The sequence below is a fragment of the Symphalangus syndactylus genome, chromosome 16 (genome assembly GCF_028878055.3).
Source record: "Symphalangus syndactylus isolate Jambi chromosome 16, NHGRI_mSymSyn1-v2.1_pri, whole genome shotgun sequence".
Lineage (NCBI taxonomy): Eukaryota > Metazoa > Chordata > Mammalia > Primates > Hylobatidae > Symphalangus > Symphalangus syndactylus.
Genome location: NC_072438.2, coordinates 23,322,631 through 23,343,654, shown reverse-complemented (window position 1 = coordinate 23,343,654; position 21,024 = coordinate 23,322,631). Strand labels below are relative to the sequence as shown.

At 40.7% G+C, this 21,024-nt stretch overlaps 1 protein-coding gene across 3 annotated transcripts in view; it reads right to left on the bottom strand.

The window, feature by feature from the left end:
* Window positions 1-21,024, bottom strand: part of CC2D2A (coiled-coil and C2 domain containing 2A) — a 136,547-nt gene that overhangs the window by 36,891 nt on the left and 78,632 nt on the right. For 2 of the 3 annotated variants that reach the window (XM_055245539.2, XM_063619406.1), the window contains 7 exons: window positions 15,437-15,593; window positions 11,422-11,569; window positions 9,510-9,648; window positions 7,212-7,415; window positions 5,462-5,554; window positions 4,088-4,179; window positions 1,184-1,351 (listed from right to left, as the gene is read on the bottom strand). In XM_055245539.2, the coding sequence (XP_055101514.1) occupies window positions 1,184-1,351; window positions 4,088-4,179; window positions 5,462-5,554; window positions 7,212-7,415; window positions 9,510-9,648; window positions 11,422-11,569; window positions 15,437-15,593 (1,001 nt within the window). Of the gene's footprint in view, window positions 1-1,183; window positions 1,352-3,105; window positions 3,121-4,087; window positions 4,180-5,461; window positions 5,555-7,211; window positions 7,416-9,509; window positions 9,649-11,421; window positions 11,570-15,436; window positions 15,594-21,024 lie in introns of all 3 variants that reach the window. The other variant, XM_055245538.2, reaches the window with a different exon arrangement.

Genomic DNA, 21,024 nt, shown 5'->3' with positions numbered 1-21,024 from the left:
GTGAGACCCTGTTTCAAAATAAAAAATATAAGGCAAAATAATGGGGTGAGAGGAAGGAGAGAGACAGAACTAAATTAAAGGGGAAGAACCTAGGGAGAAAAGACTCCAAGGGCTGGAACAGTGCTCTTCCAAGGGAACAGGTAGCGCTGAATGACCTTAGCCACGCCACTTATACTCTCTTTACTTCCATTTCCCCTTTTGTGAAGTGGAGATAGTAATAGCAGTAACAGATAAATGAAATCTTTTATGTGAACCTGCCTACCATGGTGCTTGAAACATGGTGAATGCACGTTAAGTGCTACTTTCTCCCATTACACTGGTAAGGGCACTACAAAAAGAAGTTTCAGCCAGGTGCATTGGCTCACACTGGTAATCCCAGCACTTTGAGAGGCTGAGGCAGGAGGATTGCTTGAGGCCCGGAGTTCCAGACCAGCCTGGGCAACATAGCAGGACCCTGTCTCTACAAAAAAAAGAAGTTTTAATTTTTGGTCCTTCCTTCTCTGTTTCTTCAGACTCATCTTCCCAATGGCTGAAGGCTCCCTGTTGCCCCTAGTGTAGTGAATTCTAGTAATCATAACACATTTCTCAGAACAGATGAAAGGGAAGCCACATTTTTATGTTCACAGCACATATGTTTCAGAACCTTGGACAGACACCTTTTGTGAATCTCCCCAGCTCATACCCACTTCTCTGAGATCTGTTCCTATCTTTGGGGCTGGTGCTTTTGACCCTGTCTCTCTGGCTATCGGTGATTAGACCATGGATCAACACCTGACCAAGTTAGTACCTTCATACTTCTCTGGAGAAAATGATGCTTAATTGGTGGTCCTCTAGCTGCATGGGCCACTTCCATCACATGGAGAAAAATGAAGCAAACTCGGAGGCAAGTGAGAGACCATAGGGCCTCAGGAGAACTATCTTATCCCTGCAGTCTACCATGTAATTCAGCTATACCTCTTGTCCTGAGTTATTTGAGATGTTCTTAATAAATCCCCCCTTTAGCCTGAATTGATGGAATCGGAATCTATTACTTGCAAACAGTAGGGCCTTGGCTTTGCAAGGACCCTCAGCCCCCTGCTGAACAATAACCATGTTAAGAATGAGAGTGGGTGTGCTGTAAAGGAGCGATTGACTTGGCTGGGACGCTGCACACTGCATCTCGGGCTGTTGGGAGGGCTCTCACCTCACTGCCGGCTTCCTCACTGGAATGTCGTAAGCTCGGACAATGTTCACCAGCAGCTTTATGTCTCCATCAGACAGATTTTGGGCTGTCACCTTCTTCCGACCTTTTCTCCTTGGCCGCAATGGTCGCTTTTGTTCTGCCAGCTTGAAAAGGCTTAGGCCCAAAATGCTAATGATTACAGAACAGGATCAGGACTCTAAGAAAAAGAAAGGTCTGCAAAATTGTGATATGACTTCCCGAACTCTGCCCCATGGTCCTGCACAGGCCCCTGAAAAACTGCTTGTCCTTTGAAGGTGGGTGGAAATAGTCTAGAAATTCTCCCAAATGGGAGAGATCCTACTGCATAGATTGTTAAAACTTATTCTAGCTGCTGCTTATCCGAGGAAGAAAAGCCATGCTCTGGCCCCTACGTTTCCTGCCTTATCTCTACCTTGCTCACCCACCAGTTCCTCAAACATGCCTATGGTCTCCCACCCTTCACATTTGCTTGGGCCAGTCCTGCAGAGGGAATGCCTCCCTGCATCTTCCTTGTCTGGCTAGTTGGTTGCAGTTTTACCCATCCCTTGGCACCAGTGTCCACCTCCCCCAGAGAGACAGCTACTCCAGCTGGAAGGGTTACTTTCTCTTCCAAACCTCTTGATCTCCTATTAGCCTGCTCCCTTCACATGACAGTGGGTGTGTACAGCTGCTTAGGCAGTTCCTGGGTTATCTCTTTCACTCTGGAGTTAGAACTGAGTGTGAATCCTGGCTCCACTCTTTGCCCTTGGGCAAATTATTTCACCTCTTTAAGTCTCTGTTTCATCATCTGTAAAATGTGGATAATGATACCTACTTCTTTGGATTGTTGAAGGGATTGAAGAAGGAAGTGTGTGTAAAGCACCCTGACACTGGTCTAGCGTTTAGTAGATGTCCTAAAATGGTAACTATTGGGTTGATGCCAGTGATTAAGGTGGAAGAAGAGGAGGAAGTATAGGGAGGAGGAAGGGGTTAGGGGAGAAGCAAGAGGCTCCTTCTCTCATGTCTCTACCTTTCACGGAGATGATATGCAAGAAACACTTCCTGGAAGATGAAAGCAGCAGAGTCAGTGAATCATAGGAGAAAGGCTCATGGACCAAATAAATTCTGGCCCAGAAACTAAACAGAAACAAAGATGTGACTTTGTATCTGGAAGCTGATGTTAATGGCTGTGTGAAACAGCCAAAGAACAAAGCCAGCTCTGCAGAGCTGGCCACAGGCTATAATGCACATGGTTCTCTGCTTCCTTCCTGAGGATCAGAGCTGGCTAAGTGACCTCTTGACTGGAGCCCCTCTTTGCAAGAGGCACATGCCAGCCGAGGCTGAGGTCTCTGCAGCTCCTGTCTAGGCACTGCTGACAGCTCCTATAAGGAAACCCAAGGAAGTTCCAGGATTCCAGGAGCTGTTGTTCCTGTTTGTTCTCCAAGGTTTTACACAAAATAGCTACCATTTATAAGCACCTCCTATGTATTGAGAAGAGTGCTGGGTGCCTTACATGTAACATTTCTAATCTTTACACGTATAATATTTACCCCGTATTTCAGATGAAGAAATTAGAGGCTACGAGAGGTGTTATGATTTGCTGAAGGTTCCTTAGTAGTAGGAGGGAGAGCAGGGGTTCAAACTCAGGTCACTGTGACTACACAGCTCATGTTTTTAATCACTCTGCTAGGACACCTACCTAACCCAAACTAGGGGGCCTCAGAGACAGAACTTTGTTAGAGGTCCTAACATGACAACACTCTTCCATTGTCAATGCTTCCTCCCTCCCCTGGAGGTAAGTCCTCCCTGAGACTTTGATGTCTCCATAGCAGTCAGCATGGGAGCACCATGTCAGCCAGGACTATCAAATACAGAAACATCTTAAAGCCAAGAGGGAACTGAAATTAAAAGAAGAAAGAACATACCCTGAGCCTTCAGAACTTAATGCAGAAAGTAAAGCAGAAAAAAAGGAAGGAAAAGAAAAAAAAACAATATGAAAAATCATCATCTATTCTAAGTGTAATTTTCATCACTTTGAAAACATTCAATGACTGGACTGTGGGCCTGGAACAGAGAGAGAGAGGTTTTGCATGGATTTATGTGGGTGTAGCCTCCTTTCTATATGTGGAAAGGGGCTGCTATGGATTGCACATTTTTTTTGTCTCCTTCCCAACTTGATGGTGGAGAGAAAGTACATGCATAGAAAAAACCTTTTTAGGAGACCAAGAGACTTAATCACAGAAAAGGTCATGTGGCCTGCACAAGACCACCAGTATGGGAAATTATCTTTCATCTTTTCTGTATCCATACCCCTAGTTGAAGCCATTTGACAATTAATCCAAACTAATGAGTCAATCAAGCAAATACAGTCAATTCCCAATATCTGTGTGAATATCAAATCTTCCCTGCTGTTCTACACTCTCACCAAGCACATGCACCAGCTCTCTGCCCACCAGCTGTGGTGCTGGAACCAGGTTTCCTTGTCTACCCCAGAAGCTTGTGGGTGGGGTCTCAGCCAGCTCTACTGCCATGTGTCAGGAGAGTAAGGGAATGTCTGGCACTGGGAGACTAGGAAAACAGGAGAAGTACTTGCAGGAGGGAAATGCTGTCAGGTTTAGTTCAACGGGAATGAGAAAATGGCAAAGGCTAATGAAGGTGATTTGGAAGTAGGGGAAGTGAGATGGGCTTCGTTGGGATGCGATGGGAGAGGCCCTAGGAAGACTTGTTCTAATAGAAATCCCTCAACTAATGTCATCATCAGGTATTAACCAGGCTTAACACATTATTCCTGGCCCAAATGCATACCATACAATGATTTTTAAAAATCTTATATGACACCTTTCATATAATAGAGTACAAATAATAATTTTTATAAGAAGTGATAATAATGGCTTTGATTATTTTTACCTGATATTGGGAACTTCTTCTTCTACTATCATATCAGCAAGAAGAAAATACTGTTTTGCAATTAAGAAACGATTTATCACTGATTCTCTAACCTGGGGGAAGAAATCAGCTTATTTAAAATGTTATTATTTAAACTTAATAGTTCACTCTCCACACTCTAAGTTTTTACCCTAATGTCATTTCAGTGTCCCCCCAATCCTCCAGCCCAACTGTTACTTTCCTCTGCAATGCTGGTCTCCTCTTGCTGTAAACCCTCTAGCTTTCTGTACTAGACTGTAAGCTCCCTAAAGTCAGGGGTTTTCCTGTTTTGCTTACTGCAATATTGGAGTTCCTGGTAAAGTTCCCGGCATATAAGATGGCAAAATTTTGCTGAATTAATGAATTAACCATTACAAAAAATAGGGCCAGTCTCAAAACACACATACTTAAGAACTGATTCTTAAGTTATTCCCTTATTCAGAATGATTCACTTCTTAATTCCAGAGGACCTCTGGCTGGGCGCAGTGGCTCACGCCTGTAATCCCAGCACTTTGAGAGGCCAAGGTGGGTGGATTGCTTGAGCTCAGGAGTTCAAGACTAGCCTGGGGCACATGGCAAAACCCCATCTCTACAAAAAATATAAAAATTAGCCAGGCATGGTGGTGTGCACCTGTAGTCCCAGCTACTCGAGAGGCTGAGGTGGGAGGATGGCTTGAGCCTGGGAGGTGGAGGTTAGAGTGAGCTGAGATCACACTACACTACTGCACTTCAGCCGGCGACAAAGCCAGCCAGCCCCCTGTCTCAAATATATAAAAATAAATAAATAAATAAATAACCTCTTAAGTCATTTTTTAAAATAATACATGAGCCACAGGGTAGATACACTGGATGGGGAAAATGCACTGTAGTCACTGTAGCATTTGTGGCAAGTTAAGTTTATTGAAGGAAGGAAGGAAAGAAGGAAACAAAAAAGGAAGGAAAAAGGACAAACGAAAGGATGTTTCAGCTTTAATTTTTAGTTTTCTAGTGCATAAGGGCAGTTAGTATATGGTTTAAAAACTTTTGTTTTTTTTTCTGATTACAAAGGTAATCATTGTAATGCAATGCAATATTCAAATATTAGAAAAAACATGACTTAGAAATTGAATCCCTTATAATTATGACCCATTAAAAGATAACCGCTGATAATAAACCAGAACATAGCCTAGTTGTTTCATATATTTGAAAGGTGATGATAGTTGTCAATCAATTATATATTTGTGTTTATGAGGAAATTTATGCAAGCTAAGTGGCTTGCATAAGCTCACATAGATACTTAAAAGAGTAGAGGACTTTCCACCTTAGGGTGCTGGCTTTTTTCTCCCTATGAAGACAGTTTTATATGATTTTTCTTACCTGCTGGAGGTACTTGGCTACTATGGCCCTATGGGTGTCTATGTGTTCCTTGGTTTCTATTACATTTCTGTCTCGTAACCGTTTCTCATAGTCCTAAAATTAAAAAGAGGCAATGATTTTAAAGCACTCTCTGGTGCTTTTCTTAAGATCAGGGAATTATTTATCACATATGATTTAAGTTATAAATTGTGGTTTTAAATATTTCTTCCACCTTCTTCCTAACTTTTGGTTCAGAATTGGTCTTTGATCCAGTAACCAGGATTCTGAGACAGGTGGCTGAAATGCCTTACTAGTAGAAGAGAATTTTGTATAGTAGTTACAAGTTAAAACGTTAAGTCAGGAAGAAATAGAGACCACAGAGAAGCTCTTCCAAGCAACTTAGCCAAAGCTCCTGCTTAAGTTTTGCCTTTTCTATTTTAAGTAAAGTTTCAGTTAAAACATTACCATAATCATAAAACATCTGGCTGTAGCTGGGTCAGGTCATCTGCTTGGAGGAGAGTGATGCATACATTTGGCTTTGTCTGCTCAGGCCTCTCCCCTTTTCTGTCAACAAAATTATGTGTGTGCCCTGGGAACTGCTATGTTCTCCTCTAATCCCACTCTCTGGTCACAGTTGAATGCCTGGTAGTGGTACCTAACTCAGGCTCGGGGGACACACCTCTGCTGGCTGAAGATACTCGATGTGAACTTGTATGATGTTGGTGACCATGTGGTCAAGTAGAGAAAACCTGTCTGCAAAGGAGGAGCATGATGTCAACACATCAAAGAAGCTGAGAGAGGATGGAGAAGGGTCCTGGCAGCAGGCCAGGCACAGATGCACTCTTGCCATTCACACGTTTTTAGATATTTAATGCTATTTTGAGATTTCATCATCCAGTAAACTCCCCTTGGTGCCTAAGGTAGTTCAAAATTGGCTTTTATCTCCTGTGATCAAAGTCCAAACTAATGCAGAGAAGAACCAAATAACCAACCATATTCTTCAAGAATAGTTTTGGCATGAAAAATATTCCTGGTACTAATTCCTGATGGCTCTCCATTTACCTTGTTAAGTATTAATAAAAGTGCATGTGTCTACAGCTCATGAAAAGCAGGGAAAAAGAAAAACAAAGTGCATGCGTCTGGTTTCACTGGCCTGCCCCACCTACACAGGCCTGTTACCTGCAGTTCCTCAAAGGCTCCTCCACCTCACACGTGGAGGTGCGATCTGCCCTCCTCTGAGTCTTTGTTCCTCCTGCTGCCCTTGACCAGGATGAATGCCCAGCCCTGTTCCTTTACCTCCTTCCTGCCCCACCCATCCCATGGCTATTCAGATCCTATCCCTCTAGTTTTCTCTTTAGTGCTTTACCAGTGTGCTGAGTACACGACACTTAGTAAATACTACATTAAAATGGAATTGAATTCCTGACTAAGGCATTCAATAATTAGCCAAATTAATAATTAACTAGCCATATTATTAGCCATATTTACCCCTAAGATATTTTTCAACCCTACAATTCTAATTGTACGTAGTTCAGTTGACTCAGAATCCTGGTTACTGATTAGTTTATATATCATTATATTGAGGCGGAGAGATTATTTAAATGGTGAATTCAAGAAAAAGCATGGAAAGGTTATGTATAAAAGTGAAATAAAATAGAAACCCCTATTGCTGGTGACAACATAACAAAAACAAAATACATATACAGTAGTATACCTAACAGCACAGCAGGTACTTTGTTATTTTATTAACCCCTCTGTGGCAGTTTCTTACCTGGAATATCTTTTCCGTAATTTCTCGGTCATAGACTGGAACTTGCTTATAATTTCGGAATTCTGGCACCTCTTGGCTTCTAAGATGAAGAAGCCTAAATCGTTTGGACCTATTTAATTCTTGATCTGAAACAAAGTTAAACTCCTGTTGCAGCTGCTCCAGTCTAAAGAAATCAGGGACATAGGATTCACCACTGGTAGCAACCTATAAAAAACGGAAAATGCAAAACTCCAGATGACAGTCAGATCTCATCCAAAGAAACTTGGCACTGAGTGTCAAGGAACATTTAACAGTTTTAGATTAAAAGACTTGAAAGACAAAATACTTTAAAATATAATAATAACGAGTCACATGCTATTATATTCATTTAGTAGCTATAAACAATACCACAAATCATTTTCCAAACAATAAAAATTATATGTTTCACTTTTGGTATTTATGCTTCCCTAGTAGTGTTATTATGCAAATATACAGACTGAAAAAGAAGGGATTTGTGCCAGACTACAGTGTATTACTAGGTGCCTACTAGAAATAAGATTACCCATATACATATCATATATAAAATCGAATATATGACTTTTTAATGTCATGCGCATATGCAGATAAAGGCCTCAGAGGCAGCTGGTCAGCTCTACTTGGCTCCACAGCCATGCTTTCCTGACCCTGAATAGCACCTCACAGCCTTGGTCATTGAGAAAAGTTAGCCAGAGATGGATCGAGCCCAGCCAGCCTCCAAGGCCCCTGTGCATTGTCTCAAGAAGGCCAAGTCTGACACCTCTGAGAAGCTGAGCAGATGTGGACTGCACCTCACCCAGGTGCTGCCTGCCTCTCTGCTTGGTGCTTTGCTGGCTGTAACCTCCTCCTGAGCAGAGGGAAAGCCAGTGCCCCAAGATGTGCTGGGGCCTTGCATGGGAAAGGCAATCCTGGTTCATAACAAGAGACCAGTCAAGAAGGCAATCCCCGTTTTGTTCTTTGATGGGAAAACATATAGTTAAAAAGAAAATAATGAAAGTGACATGTCTATTGAAATGTGATTTGAAAACTTTACGTGGAATAGACTACATTTTAGGTAATATGACCCAATCTTCTTAATATTTCTGTTAGGCACACTAAGGTGTATCATGTTGAAGGAGAGTTTATAAAGATAAAAGTCAGAATAAACCAAGGTTTGTTATGGGACTCGGAAAAACTAGAACCAAAATGAAAATGTTCATACCGGCTACAATTATCCTATTGATAAACACATACTGATAGCCATGATCATAAGGATGTGTTGCTAGGGCTACCCTCTGGATTTACCTACTTGTTTATTATGGTTTTGTGTGAATAATGAAGTTGCCAATAAAACCAATTGTATTCGATACCAAGAAAAATAAACTAATGTTCCAATTTATTTGTAAATTCACTGAAAGAATTTTGAATATTATGGTAGATATGAGCAATTTATCTGGTAAATACTTAAGTGAAAGCTAAATGATAACTAATTAATCAACAACAAGAAAACAAAACAAATTTTCCCTAAAATGCCGCATCAGTGCTTTAAGTTGTGATGAAAAAAGCAAGTGTCCTGAAATCAAATCAACTTGTTAGCTGAGTGACCTTAAGCAAATAACGCTGAGTTTCTGAACTCAGCTTCCTCTCTGGAGAAGGGAAAACAAAACCTTTAGGAGTTTTACAGAGGTTGGAGGTAGGAGTGACAACAACAGCAATATTTACTGCTCACAAATTGTGTGCCCAGATAAAGGGGTTTTGTTTGTTTGTTTGTTTGTTTTTGAGATGGGAGTCTCACTCTATTCAGACTGGAGTGCAGTGGCAAGATCACAGCTCACTGAAGTCTGAACCTGTGGACTCAATTGATCCTCCCACCTCAGCCTCCTTAGTAGCTGGGACTATAGGCGTGCGCCACTGTGCCAAGCACATTTTTACATTTTTTGCAGAGACAGGGTTTCGTCATGTTGCCCAGACTGGTTTCGAACTCTTGGGCTCAAGCGATCCTCCTGCCTTGGCCTCCCAAAGTGCTGGAATTACAGGCATGAGCCACTACGCCCAGCCGAGCTAAGTGTTTATCTGCAGCTGTTCATTTCCTCATGACCGCACTATGACAGCAGCACAGGGCTTAGAAGCACTGAATATTTGCCTGGGTCCCATAGCCAGGCAATAAGCAGAGCTGGAATTCAAACTTGGCATTCAACCCAGCACCCATGTTCTTAAACAGTATTGTGTAGGAGAAGACAGTGTAAAGGAAAATTGTGTAAAAGGCCAAGTCAAGAAATGGCGTATGTGCCTCCTGCTACATACCGAGATTAGCTGCATCAAAGGGGCATTGTTGGGGTCATTTGGGTCAAGCTTGGACTCTGCTGCCCACCTGGCCAATTTTTTCATGTCCGTCAGTCCTGATGTGCCAATAGATGAGATGGCATCTGCTTTCTTCAAAGCACTGAAAAGAACAGTTGATTCCATGAGACTGACTTGACCACAGAACAGTTTGCATCAGGACCTCAAGTTCTAGAGACGGCATCACTTAAGGAAGCTATTATCCTCCATGAGAGAAAATGTTATCATAAGGAAGGATTTTGTCATTTTTCTTTACATGATGATGGCTTTTAAACATATTATAAGGACAATAAAGAAAAAGGAATGGGAGGACTGCAGATCTGACTAATTCCTACAACTCTGTCCAGTACATAAAAGTGCCCCTCAGTCCCTGGATTCTGGCCAGTGAAGAGGAGCCTCTGTATGTGGTGCTGGAAGCCCACAAAGCCTCACATCCCAGGCCGCTGGGGCCCACTATAGCTGAGGACAAACCAAAAGAAAAAGAAACAAAACCAACTCTTTTTTTTTGAGACAGCCTTGCTCTGTCGGCCAGGCTAGAGTGCAGTGGTGCGATTTCAGCTCACTGCAACCTCCACTTCCTAGGTTCAAGTGATTCTCATGCCTGAGCCACCCAAGTAGCTGGGATTGCAGGCATGCGCCACCATGCCCAGCTGATTTTATTATTTTTTTTTAGTAGAGATGGGGTTTTGCCATGTTGGCTAGGCTGGTCTCAAACTCCTGATCTCATGTGATCTGCCTGCCTCAGCCTCCCAAAGTACTGGGCTTATGGACGTGAGCCACCATGCCCAGCCTAAAACCAAGTACTAAACAACGAACTTAAGCACCAGCTTTGGACACATGGAAATCAAAGGAAGCCACAGTAGTCAGCAAGGTTGAGCTGGGGCTTTATTAATAGTCCTGCATATCTTGTTACTCACATTGTGTTTTACCTTCTATCCTGAGGAGTTGAAAGCTTTACTCCCCAGGAGATTTTTCTAGCACTAAACACAAGTGAAATGAATGCAGACTTCTTACATTCAAAGGCATAGTCAGGCCTCCACTGGAAGTGGCTTCTAACTTAGAAAGCACATAGCAGCATCTCCTTGTGGTTTTTATCACATGGACATGTGTGGTCGTTATGGGGATTGAGGGCATCAAGGGAACTAAACGAGCCCAATTCTGTTTTTCCACAAGTTGAACATGACAGCCTGTGACTTGCAAAGTGTCTTTTTGATGATCACAATGAATCCTTTTATTTTAGAGATGAGGCACCTGAGGCCTGGAATGGTGAAATGATTGACTGTAGACACATCTACTGGGGAATGACAGAGAGAGGCTCTGACAGAGGAAGACCCAGGCCACGGGCTACCACAATCTAAGCTTCAGGGACAAGCATCAAACACAGGGAGGGGCTGGCCTAGGGTGAGGCCCAGAGTGCCTTTCTTCTGTTCTGAGTAGAGACTCAAGGATATAGCGATCAAGGGAGGAGACTGGAGAATGGGGACTTTCATGTAAACAGCAGATCCTACACCAATCATCATTAGCAACAAACCTTTACTAAGGGCCAAATATATACAACTGTGATGCTGTGCATCTCCCCCATCTGTAAAATAGGGGAGAGAATACCTCCTAGAGTTACTGTGAAGATTAAGTTCTTTTCACTGTATCTAATACCGATAAACACTTAATATTTCTTAGGCTATTAATATTTTAATTTTTTGAACTAGAGGTTATTATAAAACATTTTTTGTTTTTACCTTAAGAATAAAAAACTCTTGAAAATACTGGCACCTGACAGTAAAAGGAAAGAATATGATATTGCAGGCTTTCTTTCCCCTTGGGTATCTTCAATGATAGCACTAACATTGCTCAGCAATTTACTCTTGCCATGTATTACCTCCGAAATCCGATGTTCTGCTGTGACAATGGAGGAATTAAAGGTATCCCGTTTTCTCCAATGGCCCATGCCACACTATGAGACACTTTCCCTGAGGTCATCAGAGTCAGCTGGTTACTGCCATCAGCTTCAAATGAGAAGGGCACTCCTAGGGAAACAACAGATTAAACAGGCTGCTGTTTAGAAAGAGGGACTGAGCCTAGTCCTGGCAAGCAAGCAGATAGTAGACAAATGGAACTTGGAGTGGGTGGGGGTGATGAAGATGGAGCACGTGATTCAAGCCAGTGTCACTGAATTTCTTCAGGTGATGATGCTGACAGCTGCTCAGCTCTGTCTCTGATGGCAGAGAGTAGACATTCTCATGATGCACTCTCGAGTGGGTCCACCTGCTTCACAGCTTTGTGACCTTGGACAAATTAGTTAACTTCTCTGAGCCATAGTTTTTAATGTATAAATCAGGGATACTAAATAGCACCTTCTTTGCAGAGTTATTTCAAAGACATTTATTTACTTAGTCATTCAAAATACTTATTTGAGCTTCTACTTCATGCCAGGCACTACTGCAGGCACTGAAGATAGCGCTAAAGAAGCAAAACTGGTAAGAATCCCTGTTCTAAAAACTGAGAAAGAAAAGAACTTCTGATCTCATGGGGTGTATATTTGAGTCAGGGAGAGAAGCAATACTAAGAGAAATAAGAGACATACTTAGTATGTTAGAGACTGTATGTAAGCATGTTAGTATACTAAGAGACATACTTAGTATGTTAGAGACTGTATGTAAGCATGTTAGTATACTAAGAGACATACTTAGTATGTTAGAGACTGTGTGTAAGCATGTTAGTATACTAAGAGACATACTTAGTATGTTAGAGACTGTGTGTAAGCATGTTAGTATACTAAGAGACATACTTAGTATGTTAGAGACTGTGTGTGAGCATGTTAGTATACTAAGAGACATACTTAGTATGTTAGAGACTGTGTGTGAGCATGTTAGTATACTAAGAGACATACTTAGTATGTTAGAGACTGTGTGTAAGCATGTTAGTATACTAAGAGACATACTTAGTATGTTAGAGACTGTGTGTAAGCATGTTAGTATACTAAGAGACATACTTAGTATGTTAGAGACTGTGTGTAAGCATGTTAGTATACTAAGAGACATACTTAGTATGTTAGAGACTGTGTGTAAGCATGTTAGTATACTAAGAGACATACTTAGTATGTTAGAGACTGTGTGTAAGCATGTTAGTATACTAAGAGACATACTTAGTATGTTAGAGACTGTGTGTAAGCATGTTAGTATACTAAGAGACATACTTAGTATGTTAGAGACTGTGTGTAAGCATGTTAGTATACTAAGAGACATACTTAGTATGTTAGAGACTGTGTGTAAGCATGTTAGTATACTAAGAGACATACTTAGTATGTTAGAGACTGTGTGTAAGCATGTTAGTATACTAAGAGACATACTTAGTATGTTAGAGACTGTGTGTAAGCATGTTAGTATACTAAGAGACATACTTAGTATGTTAGAGACTGTGTGTAAGCATGTTAGTATACTAAGAGACATACTTAGTATGTTAGAGACTGTGTGTAAGCATGTTAGTATACTAAGAGACATACTTAGTATGTTAGAGACTGTGTGTAAGCATGTTAGTATACTAAGAGACATACTTAGTATGTTAGAGACTGTGTGTAAGCATGTTAGTATACTAAGAGACATACTTAGTATGTTAGAGACTGTATGTAAGCATGTTAGTATACTAAGAGACATACTTAGTATGTTAGAGACTGTGTGTAAGCATGTTAGTATACTAAGAGACATACTTAGTATGTTAGAGACTGTGTGTAAGCATGTTAGTATACTAAGAGACATACTTAGTATGTTAGAGACTGTGTGTAAGCATGTTAGTATACTAAGAGACATACTTAGTATGTTAGAGACTGTGTGTAAGCATGTTAGTATACTAAGAGACATACTTAGTATGTTAGAGACTGTGTGTAAGCATGTTAGTATACTAAGAGACATACTTAGTGTGTTAGAGACTGTGTGTAAGCATGTTAGTATACTAAGAGACATACTTAGTATGTTAGAGACTGTGTGTAAGCATGTTAGTATACTAAGAGACATACTTAGTATGTTAGAGACTGTGTGTAAGCATGTTAGTATACTAAGAGACATACTTAGTATGTTAGAGACTGTGTGTAAGCATGTTAGTATACTAAGAGACATACTTAGTATGTTAGAGACTGTGTGTAAGCATGTTAGTATACTAAGAGAAATACTTAGTATGTTAGAGACTGTGTGTAAGCATGTTAGTATACTAAGAGACATACTTAGTATGTTAGAGACTGTGTGTAAGCATGTTAGTATACTAAGAGACATACTTAGTATGTTAGAGACTGTGTGTAAGCATGTTAGTATACTAAGAGACATACTTAGTATGTTAGAGACTAGTATGCAAGTGCTAAAGAGAAACAAATTAGGGAAGGTATATAGAAAATTTGTGCTTTGGAGAGTGGAGAGGGGATAAACTTTTAGAAGGGGTGGCCAGGAAGGCCTCAATGAAGGCAACTTTTGAGTAAATGGCTGGAGAAAATGAGGAAGTAGAGGTAGAGGTGTATTATTTTGGGAAAGAGCATTACTGGCAGAAGGAACAAGTGCAAGCACCATAAGACAGAAGTGAGGAACAGGAGTTAAATAAGTTAATATTTGCAAAGCACTTACACAGTGCCTGGCAAATAGTGATCACACAACACATGTTAATTATTACTAAGCTGTTGTGGCTACAGTAAACTCTCACTGATTTGGCCTCTACCAATGGGAATTTAATGGTAAAAACGCTCTGGGCAGTTATTTAATCAACTAAAGGAGAAGATTTTCAAGCATTAAATGAAGTAACTCTAGATCTTTCCTTCATATTGAACATCCTATCTTGATCTTCAAAATAACCTTATAAGACATTAAAGGAGCTATTAATAGATCCATTTTATAAATGAGGAAAATGATATGCAGAGAGATTACATGACTACCAGAGTCTCACAGCTTGCCAATATCAGAGCTGGAACTAAAACCCAAGTCTCTAGACCTGAGGATTGGATTTGGCCTCAAATAAATAATGCAAATAAAGTTCCAGATATAAGTCACAATAAAAAAACAGACATATGAGGAAGCAAGACACCATAAACAAGAGGCAACAGAATCAGACCAATAAGCAGATAGGTATTGGAATGATCAGATACCTAATATTTAAGAATATTTTAAATATATTTAAATAAATGAATGAATGAATGTATAAAAGAAATGACTGAGAGTCTGAGGAAAGGAAAAAAAAGCTGTCAGAACTGACCACACAGATTGGGAAAGAACTAAACATAATTTCTAGAGTTGAAATATACAGTAATTGGAAGGAAAAGCAGAAAGGATTAGTTCCAATAAGAAGAGACAGCCAAAAAGTGAATTCATGGCTTGGAGGACAAATTTAAAGGAATTATATAGATTGTAGCAGTGAAAGAAAATGACAGCAAAGGTAATAAAGAAAGGTTAAGAAACATGGAGGAAGGAGTGAGAAGATCCATCATATATCCAATTGGAATTATAGAAGGAGATGAGAGAATATTAATTAAAAATCTCCCCGTTATAATTATTTCAAACTTTTTGGGCTTATGAACAACACTGTGATGTACATTTTTATGCATACATCTTTGTCCTCATTTCAAATTATTTTCTTAGGAAAGATTTCTAGAAATAAAAGTAAGGCACCAAAGGTCATTTTCAAGATTCTTAACTTACACTGCCAAACTACTTCGTAGTTGCAGAGTTATATGCACTTACATTGTCACCAACAGTATATAAAAAGCAACTTGGCAAAAAGTTGCATAGCATCATTGTTTGAATTTGAATTTTTGATATCAATTTTATAATTCTATGGTTGTCTGGGAAGTGAAATAGATATATACACATTCAAATCTGACAATGAAACAGTGAACCATTGAAGATATTAGCTTTCTATACCACTTCCAACTCCCTCGTGGTCCAGTGTCACATGCTGATTACTGCTAAACTCCACTTCTTCAGTAGGAGCCCTTCCAGTGACAACAGTAGTCTCAGGAATAGGCAGAAACACTTCTGCTAGCAAGGTGGGACTACTGTGTCCAATAATTTCATAGACCTGAAAACCAGAGAAGAGAAATAGCCAATAAAAACAGCAATAGTGTGCGCTCACGCTCAGATAATCAGTCCATGTTGTATTTGTGCTGGTCACTGTTCCAGCCCTAAGAGCTCATCTCAGTGTGGAAAGTTGAGTTGTGTTACTATGGTTTCCATGGAGATGAGCTTACAACTGTTTGTGGTCAAGTTGTTGACACTCAGCTTTCTTGCCTGGACTAATCTTCTGGGTAGGGAGGCTAATCAAAGTAGCAGGCAAGGATAATTGTTTTTATTCCAAACCAATATACAGCTTGCTAGGAGAATGGGCCTCCTCCTTTTCCAGGCTCAGGTTGTATTCAGACAGTAATGCCATCAGGAGGAATGGGTGGGACAGTAAGGACATGCCCCCAGATGGCTTATTATCTGCACCAATCTCCAAGTCAGTTGGAGAAGCTCCATATGCAGAAGCACTCCAGAGTGTTACATTTTTAGTAAATCTATCAAGTTCTTCTCTGTAAGGCCTCGTTTTATCTGTTAGCTGCTGTAACTCCAGATTTTTCTCAGACCTTCTCCTAGATGGAGCCAATTAGACCATCAGCAGCTCTGCTACTGATCACTGCAGTGTGTCTCATTATGATGCCATCACCATGAGGTGAAGGGCCCCATTGCAGGGCAACCATCGTTTCAGAATACACAATCCAGCCTCAGTTGGACCCTTGGCTCCATTCGATCCCCTGTATTCTTGGCACACTTCACTTTTGCAATATGACATAATATTCCACAGTTCTCCTGGCTTCTTTCCTGTGTTTTATTCTTTCTCTACATGAGGTCTCTGTGACTGGTTTACATTTTTTGAAAAATGCTGATTTTACTACTTTTATTTCCACTAATTAATCTTTATATTTTTCTTCTTATGTAATAGTCCCCCACTAGTTAATATTTTCCACTTACCACTTGAATGCACAAAGATGACACCATGGATCCCTTCCTCCAACCCTCCCTTACAGGGCATATGATCTGAACTTTTCTTTTTTGAGACAGAGTCTCACTCTGTCACCTAGGCTGGACTGCAGTGCGGTGATCTTGGCTCACTGCAACCTCTGCCTCCTGGGTTCAAGCGATTCTCCTGCCCCAGCCCCGCAAGTAGCTGGGATTACAGGCGCCCACCACCATGCCTGGCTAATGTTTGTATTTTTAGTAGAGACAGGGTTTCACCATGTTGGCCAGGCTGGTCTCCAACTCCTGACCTCAAGTGATCTGCCCTCCTCGGCTTCCCCATGTGCTGGGATTACAGCCTGATCTGAATTCTTGTCCAGGAGTGAGGATGAAGTGGTGACTGGCTACTATCCTGGCCTTGCCTTCCCAGTATCCATCAGCTCACCTTTACAAGATGACTGGCTGAGCATGGAGGGGCACTGGGTCAAAGACAAAGGCAGAAATTGTACAGGTACTGAATTCAGGACCCCAGACTTAATTTCGCTGTGAGCTATTCTAATAGGCAGGAGTTCAGAAGGAAGCCCGTAAGTGGCACACTTAAAACACACTCTCTAAATTCATCTTTATCAGTTAAAAAGGCAATATTGTGATCTATACTAAAAAGTCTTTTATGGAAAATTTCAAACACACAGAATGCAGGAATAATAATATACCACAGACCTGTCACCCCCAGCTTCAATGATCACTATGTTATGACCATCTTATTTCATCTATACTGTCAACCATTCCCCTCCCTCCATTATTTTTAACCTAGACATCATTTTATCTGTAAATATTTCAATATGTATCTATAATAGATATTTTTAAAAAGCATAATTACAATACTATTTTTATAATAATTCCTTAATAACCTCAACTATTAGTAAGTTTCAAATTTCCTTGAGAGCCTCAAAAAATTCTGTAACATTTTGTTTGAATCAGGATCAAAATGTATTCCATATGTTGTAATTGACTGATATGTTCCTCAAGCCTCTATTAATTTATAAGTGATCCCTCCTTTTTTAAAAAAATGTTCTCTATATTTTTATTGGTTCACAACTCTGATGGGACAAGGAGTGCCATTTGTTGCTTGACCCAACACTCTTAAGAGCCTATAATTCTATAATCTTACACAGCTTAAAGAACATGTAGTAGTTATCATTTATTGCACTGGAGACCTTGGTCTGACCTCTTAATTACAAACTCATTGGCATGAAGTCTTGTCCCAAGAAAATGGTGTGTTTTCTTTCATTTTGTTTGAAATGAAAGAAACCACAATTTTTTTTTTTATTTTTTGCCAGAATTAATTGAGACAAAAATTTATTGAGACATCCTTTTGTAGGAAGCATAGGGACTTAAGGGACTTTTGGAGTGGTACCTTGTTTAATCTTCACCACAATCCTATGAAAGGCTATGAAAGGTGGTTTTTACTCCTCATAGGTGTTCCCTGTGCTGGTCACCATGCCTGGTGATGACCAATAAAACCTAAGTAATCACATAAAGGATGTTTCTGAGGACATCAGTGGAAGGTGGCTTATTCCTAGTTTCTGGTGCCACATTCCTAGCTGGTGTCTAGAGAGGAACTGAATGGGGGCTTTTGGTGCCAAGTCTGTAGGCAGAGGCAATCATGGACTCTAGGGAAGTGGAGGGTTTGCTAGTTGGTGTTACTGTCTCAGGAGATATTTATCAGATTTTTTTAATGAGAAAAAAACGGATTCCATCTGACAAAGCCAAAAAAATCCAGAATTTCCCCAATCTTTATTTCCTACTCTCTTAAGATAGCAGAAGTTCTTTTATTTATTTTTTATTTTTTTGGATACGGAGTTTTGCTCTTGTTGCCTAGGCTGGAGTGTAATGGAGTGATCTCGGCTCACAGCAACTTCTGCCTCCTGAGTTCAAGCAATTCTCCCGCCTCAGCCTCCCGAGTAGCTGGGATTACAGGCATGCACCACCACACCCCGCTAATTTTCTATTTTTAATAGAGACGGGGTTTCTCCATGTTGGCCAGGCTGGTCTTGAACTCCCAACCTCAGGTGATCCACCCGCCATGGCCTCCCAAAGTGCTGGGATTACAGGGTGAGCCACTGTACTGGCCCAGAAGTTCTTTTAAATGTTAGGAAGAAATGCTATTTTTAAAAATTAGGAAATGGGTACTTTGGGCTTTAAGTAGGTATTTATAAGTAGATCTCTGTATAATTTAGTTTCATTTTTGTTTTCTCTCAATGGTGCTGAGGGTTCTCAGGCCAAGTAATTCTTTGTTGTGGTGAGTTGTATGTTGTAGGATGCTTAGCAGCACCCCTGGCCTCTCACTAATATATAGGAGCCTAAAAAGCTGATCTTATGTAGGAAAAGAGTAGAATGATGGTTATCAAAGGCTGAGAAGGGAGGAGATAGAGGAGGAGGATGAAGAGAGGTTCATTAATGGTATAGAAATATAGTTAGAAGGAGTAAGTTCTAGTGTTTGATAGCACAGTAGGGTTACTATACTTAACAATAACTTACCATATATTTCAAAATAGCTAGAAGATTTAAAATGTTTGTAACACAAATGATAAATGTTTGAGGTAACAGATATTCTGAATACCCTGATTTGATCATTATACATTCTATTCATGTATCAAAATACCACATGTACCCCATAAATACATACAATTATTATGTATCAATAAAAAAGTTAAAAAAATCACAGAATATTGTAAAGGAACAAAAGAAAAGTAATCACGTGTTTTGTTTTTCCCATCTAAAATGACAGCATGGAATCAGCATGTTTTTTCCCTGCAGACGTTTCTATATCTGTCATTTTGTCAGAGAAATAAAGCAAGGAAAATTTTTTTTTTAATGGTAATCCTCCTATTATAGTACCCATGGCTTTCTTCAGCATAGCACGAGATAACATATGTAAATATTGTGGTTCTGCAGTAGACACTTACTAAACATTTCCTAGAGATTTCCCAGTTTCACAGGCCCTGTCTCATTCAAGCCCTCATTGTCTTACCTTTAGATGACCACACCTGTCTTCTTGCCTCATGCAACCTGTCTTCCCTGCAGCCTCCAGCTGACTTCCTACCAGCCCTCAACCACCTGCACACACCTGACCTTTCCAACTGCACACAGCAGGGCTTTCTGGGATCAGCAGTCTGACTTGCTGTCATCCAGTTTAAAGCATGGCAAGTAAGATGTATGTGAAAACATCTGTTTTGGACTTGGGTCTGTAAAGAACCAACAGCAACCACAAAAGTGAGGTAGGCGAGGGTAAACAAGGACACTTCTCCAAATATGACTGTTATTCCCACTCTGATAGAGGAGGTATTCCTCAGATGAGCCAGAGAAATTAGGAAAGGCCCTGAGAAGAGAAGGCTGAGCCATCACCAAGTAGGTTAAAAGGAGAATTTCCCTATCTCAATCCACATGCAAGGAATACAAAAGCTTAACAGGATTGACTAATAAGGAAAAATGATAATGTTAAAAAATTTAAAAGGCACCCAGCAATATTATACCACTGTTGTTAGTTGTTTTGGTGTTGAGAAGATGCATGTAGGATAAAGTTACATATGCGAATGACACAAAAATGAAGGCAAAGCTTTTTAAATTTCTAAGCCAAATTTCATTTTAAAAACCCTACACATTTATTTTGGAAAGGCCTCCAAAGCCAAGATTTTCAAGACCTTTCTGGAAGGACTGTGGCCTGGCTCCAACTCCCCTGTCCCATGAAGTCCAATCTCATCCTTCTCTTGGGGCCAACTTTTTTTTTTGAGATAGGGTCTCACCCTGTCTCCCAGGCTGGAGTGCAGTGGCGTGATCATGGCTCATTGCAGCCTCAAACTCCCAGGCTTAAGCAATCCTCTTGCCTCAGCCTCCCAAGTAGCTGGGACTAGAGGTATGTACCACCATGCCCAGCTAATTTTTTAAAATTTTTGTAGAGATGGGGTCCCGCTAGGTTGCACAGGCTGGTCTCAAACTTCTGGGCCCAAGCTATCCTTCCGTCTCAGCCTCCCAAAGTGCTGGGATTAGAGGTGTGAGCCACTGTGCCTGGCCCAACTCTGATTCTCCCCTTTTCACTTCAAGTTAAACTGTCACCAAGCTCTGTGGATTCCACCAATTCTGGCTGCAATCTTACTTTAATTAATTCCTTCTTCCTATTTCTACTGCCAGGCCCTGAGCCCATCCCCTCACTTCTGGCTTTCTGTGCCAGCCTTTGGACTTACCTTCTGCTTGTAGAACTGCCTTGGCATTCTTATCTCAAGCCTGGCTAGAAACTCTGAGCCTTATGGTTACAAACATGCAAGAAATCAAACATCACAGTCTACACTGCTCCTTTCAAAGGTCGTTAACATCTATGCACCAGTGAGTATTGATTCTTTGTAGCTCTCCCTTATATCCTAGCTGGACTGAAACTCCTGAGGCAGGGTCCCATGTGCCCCTCTGTATACATGGCTTCCAATTCTCCACAACACCCTGGCTTAGATACTCAGTTGGCT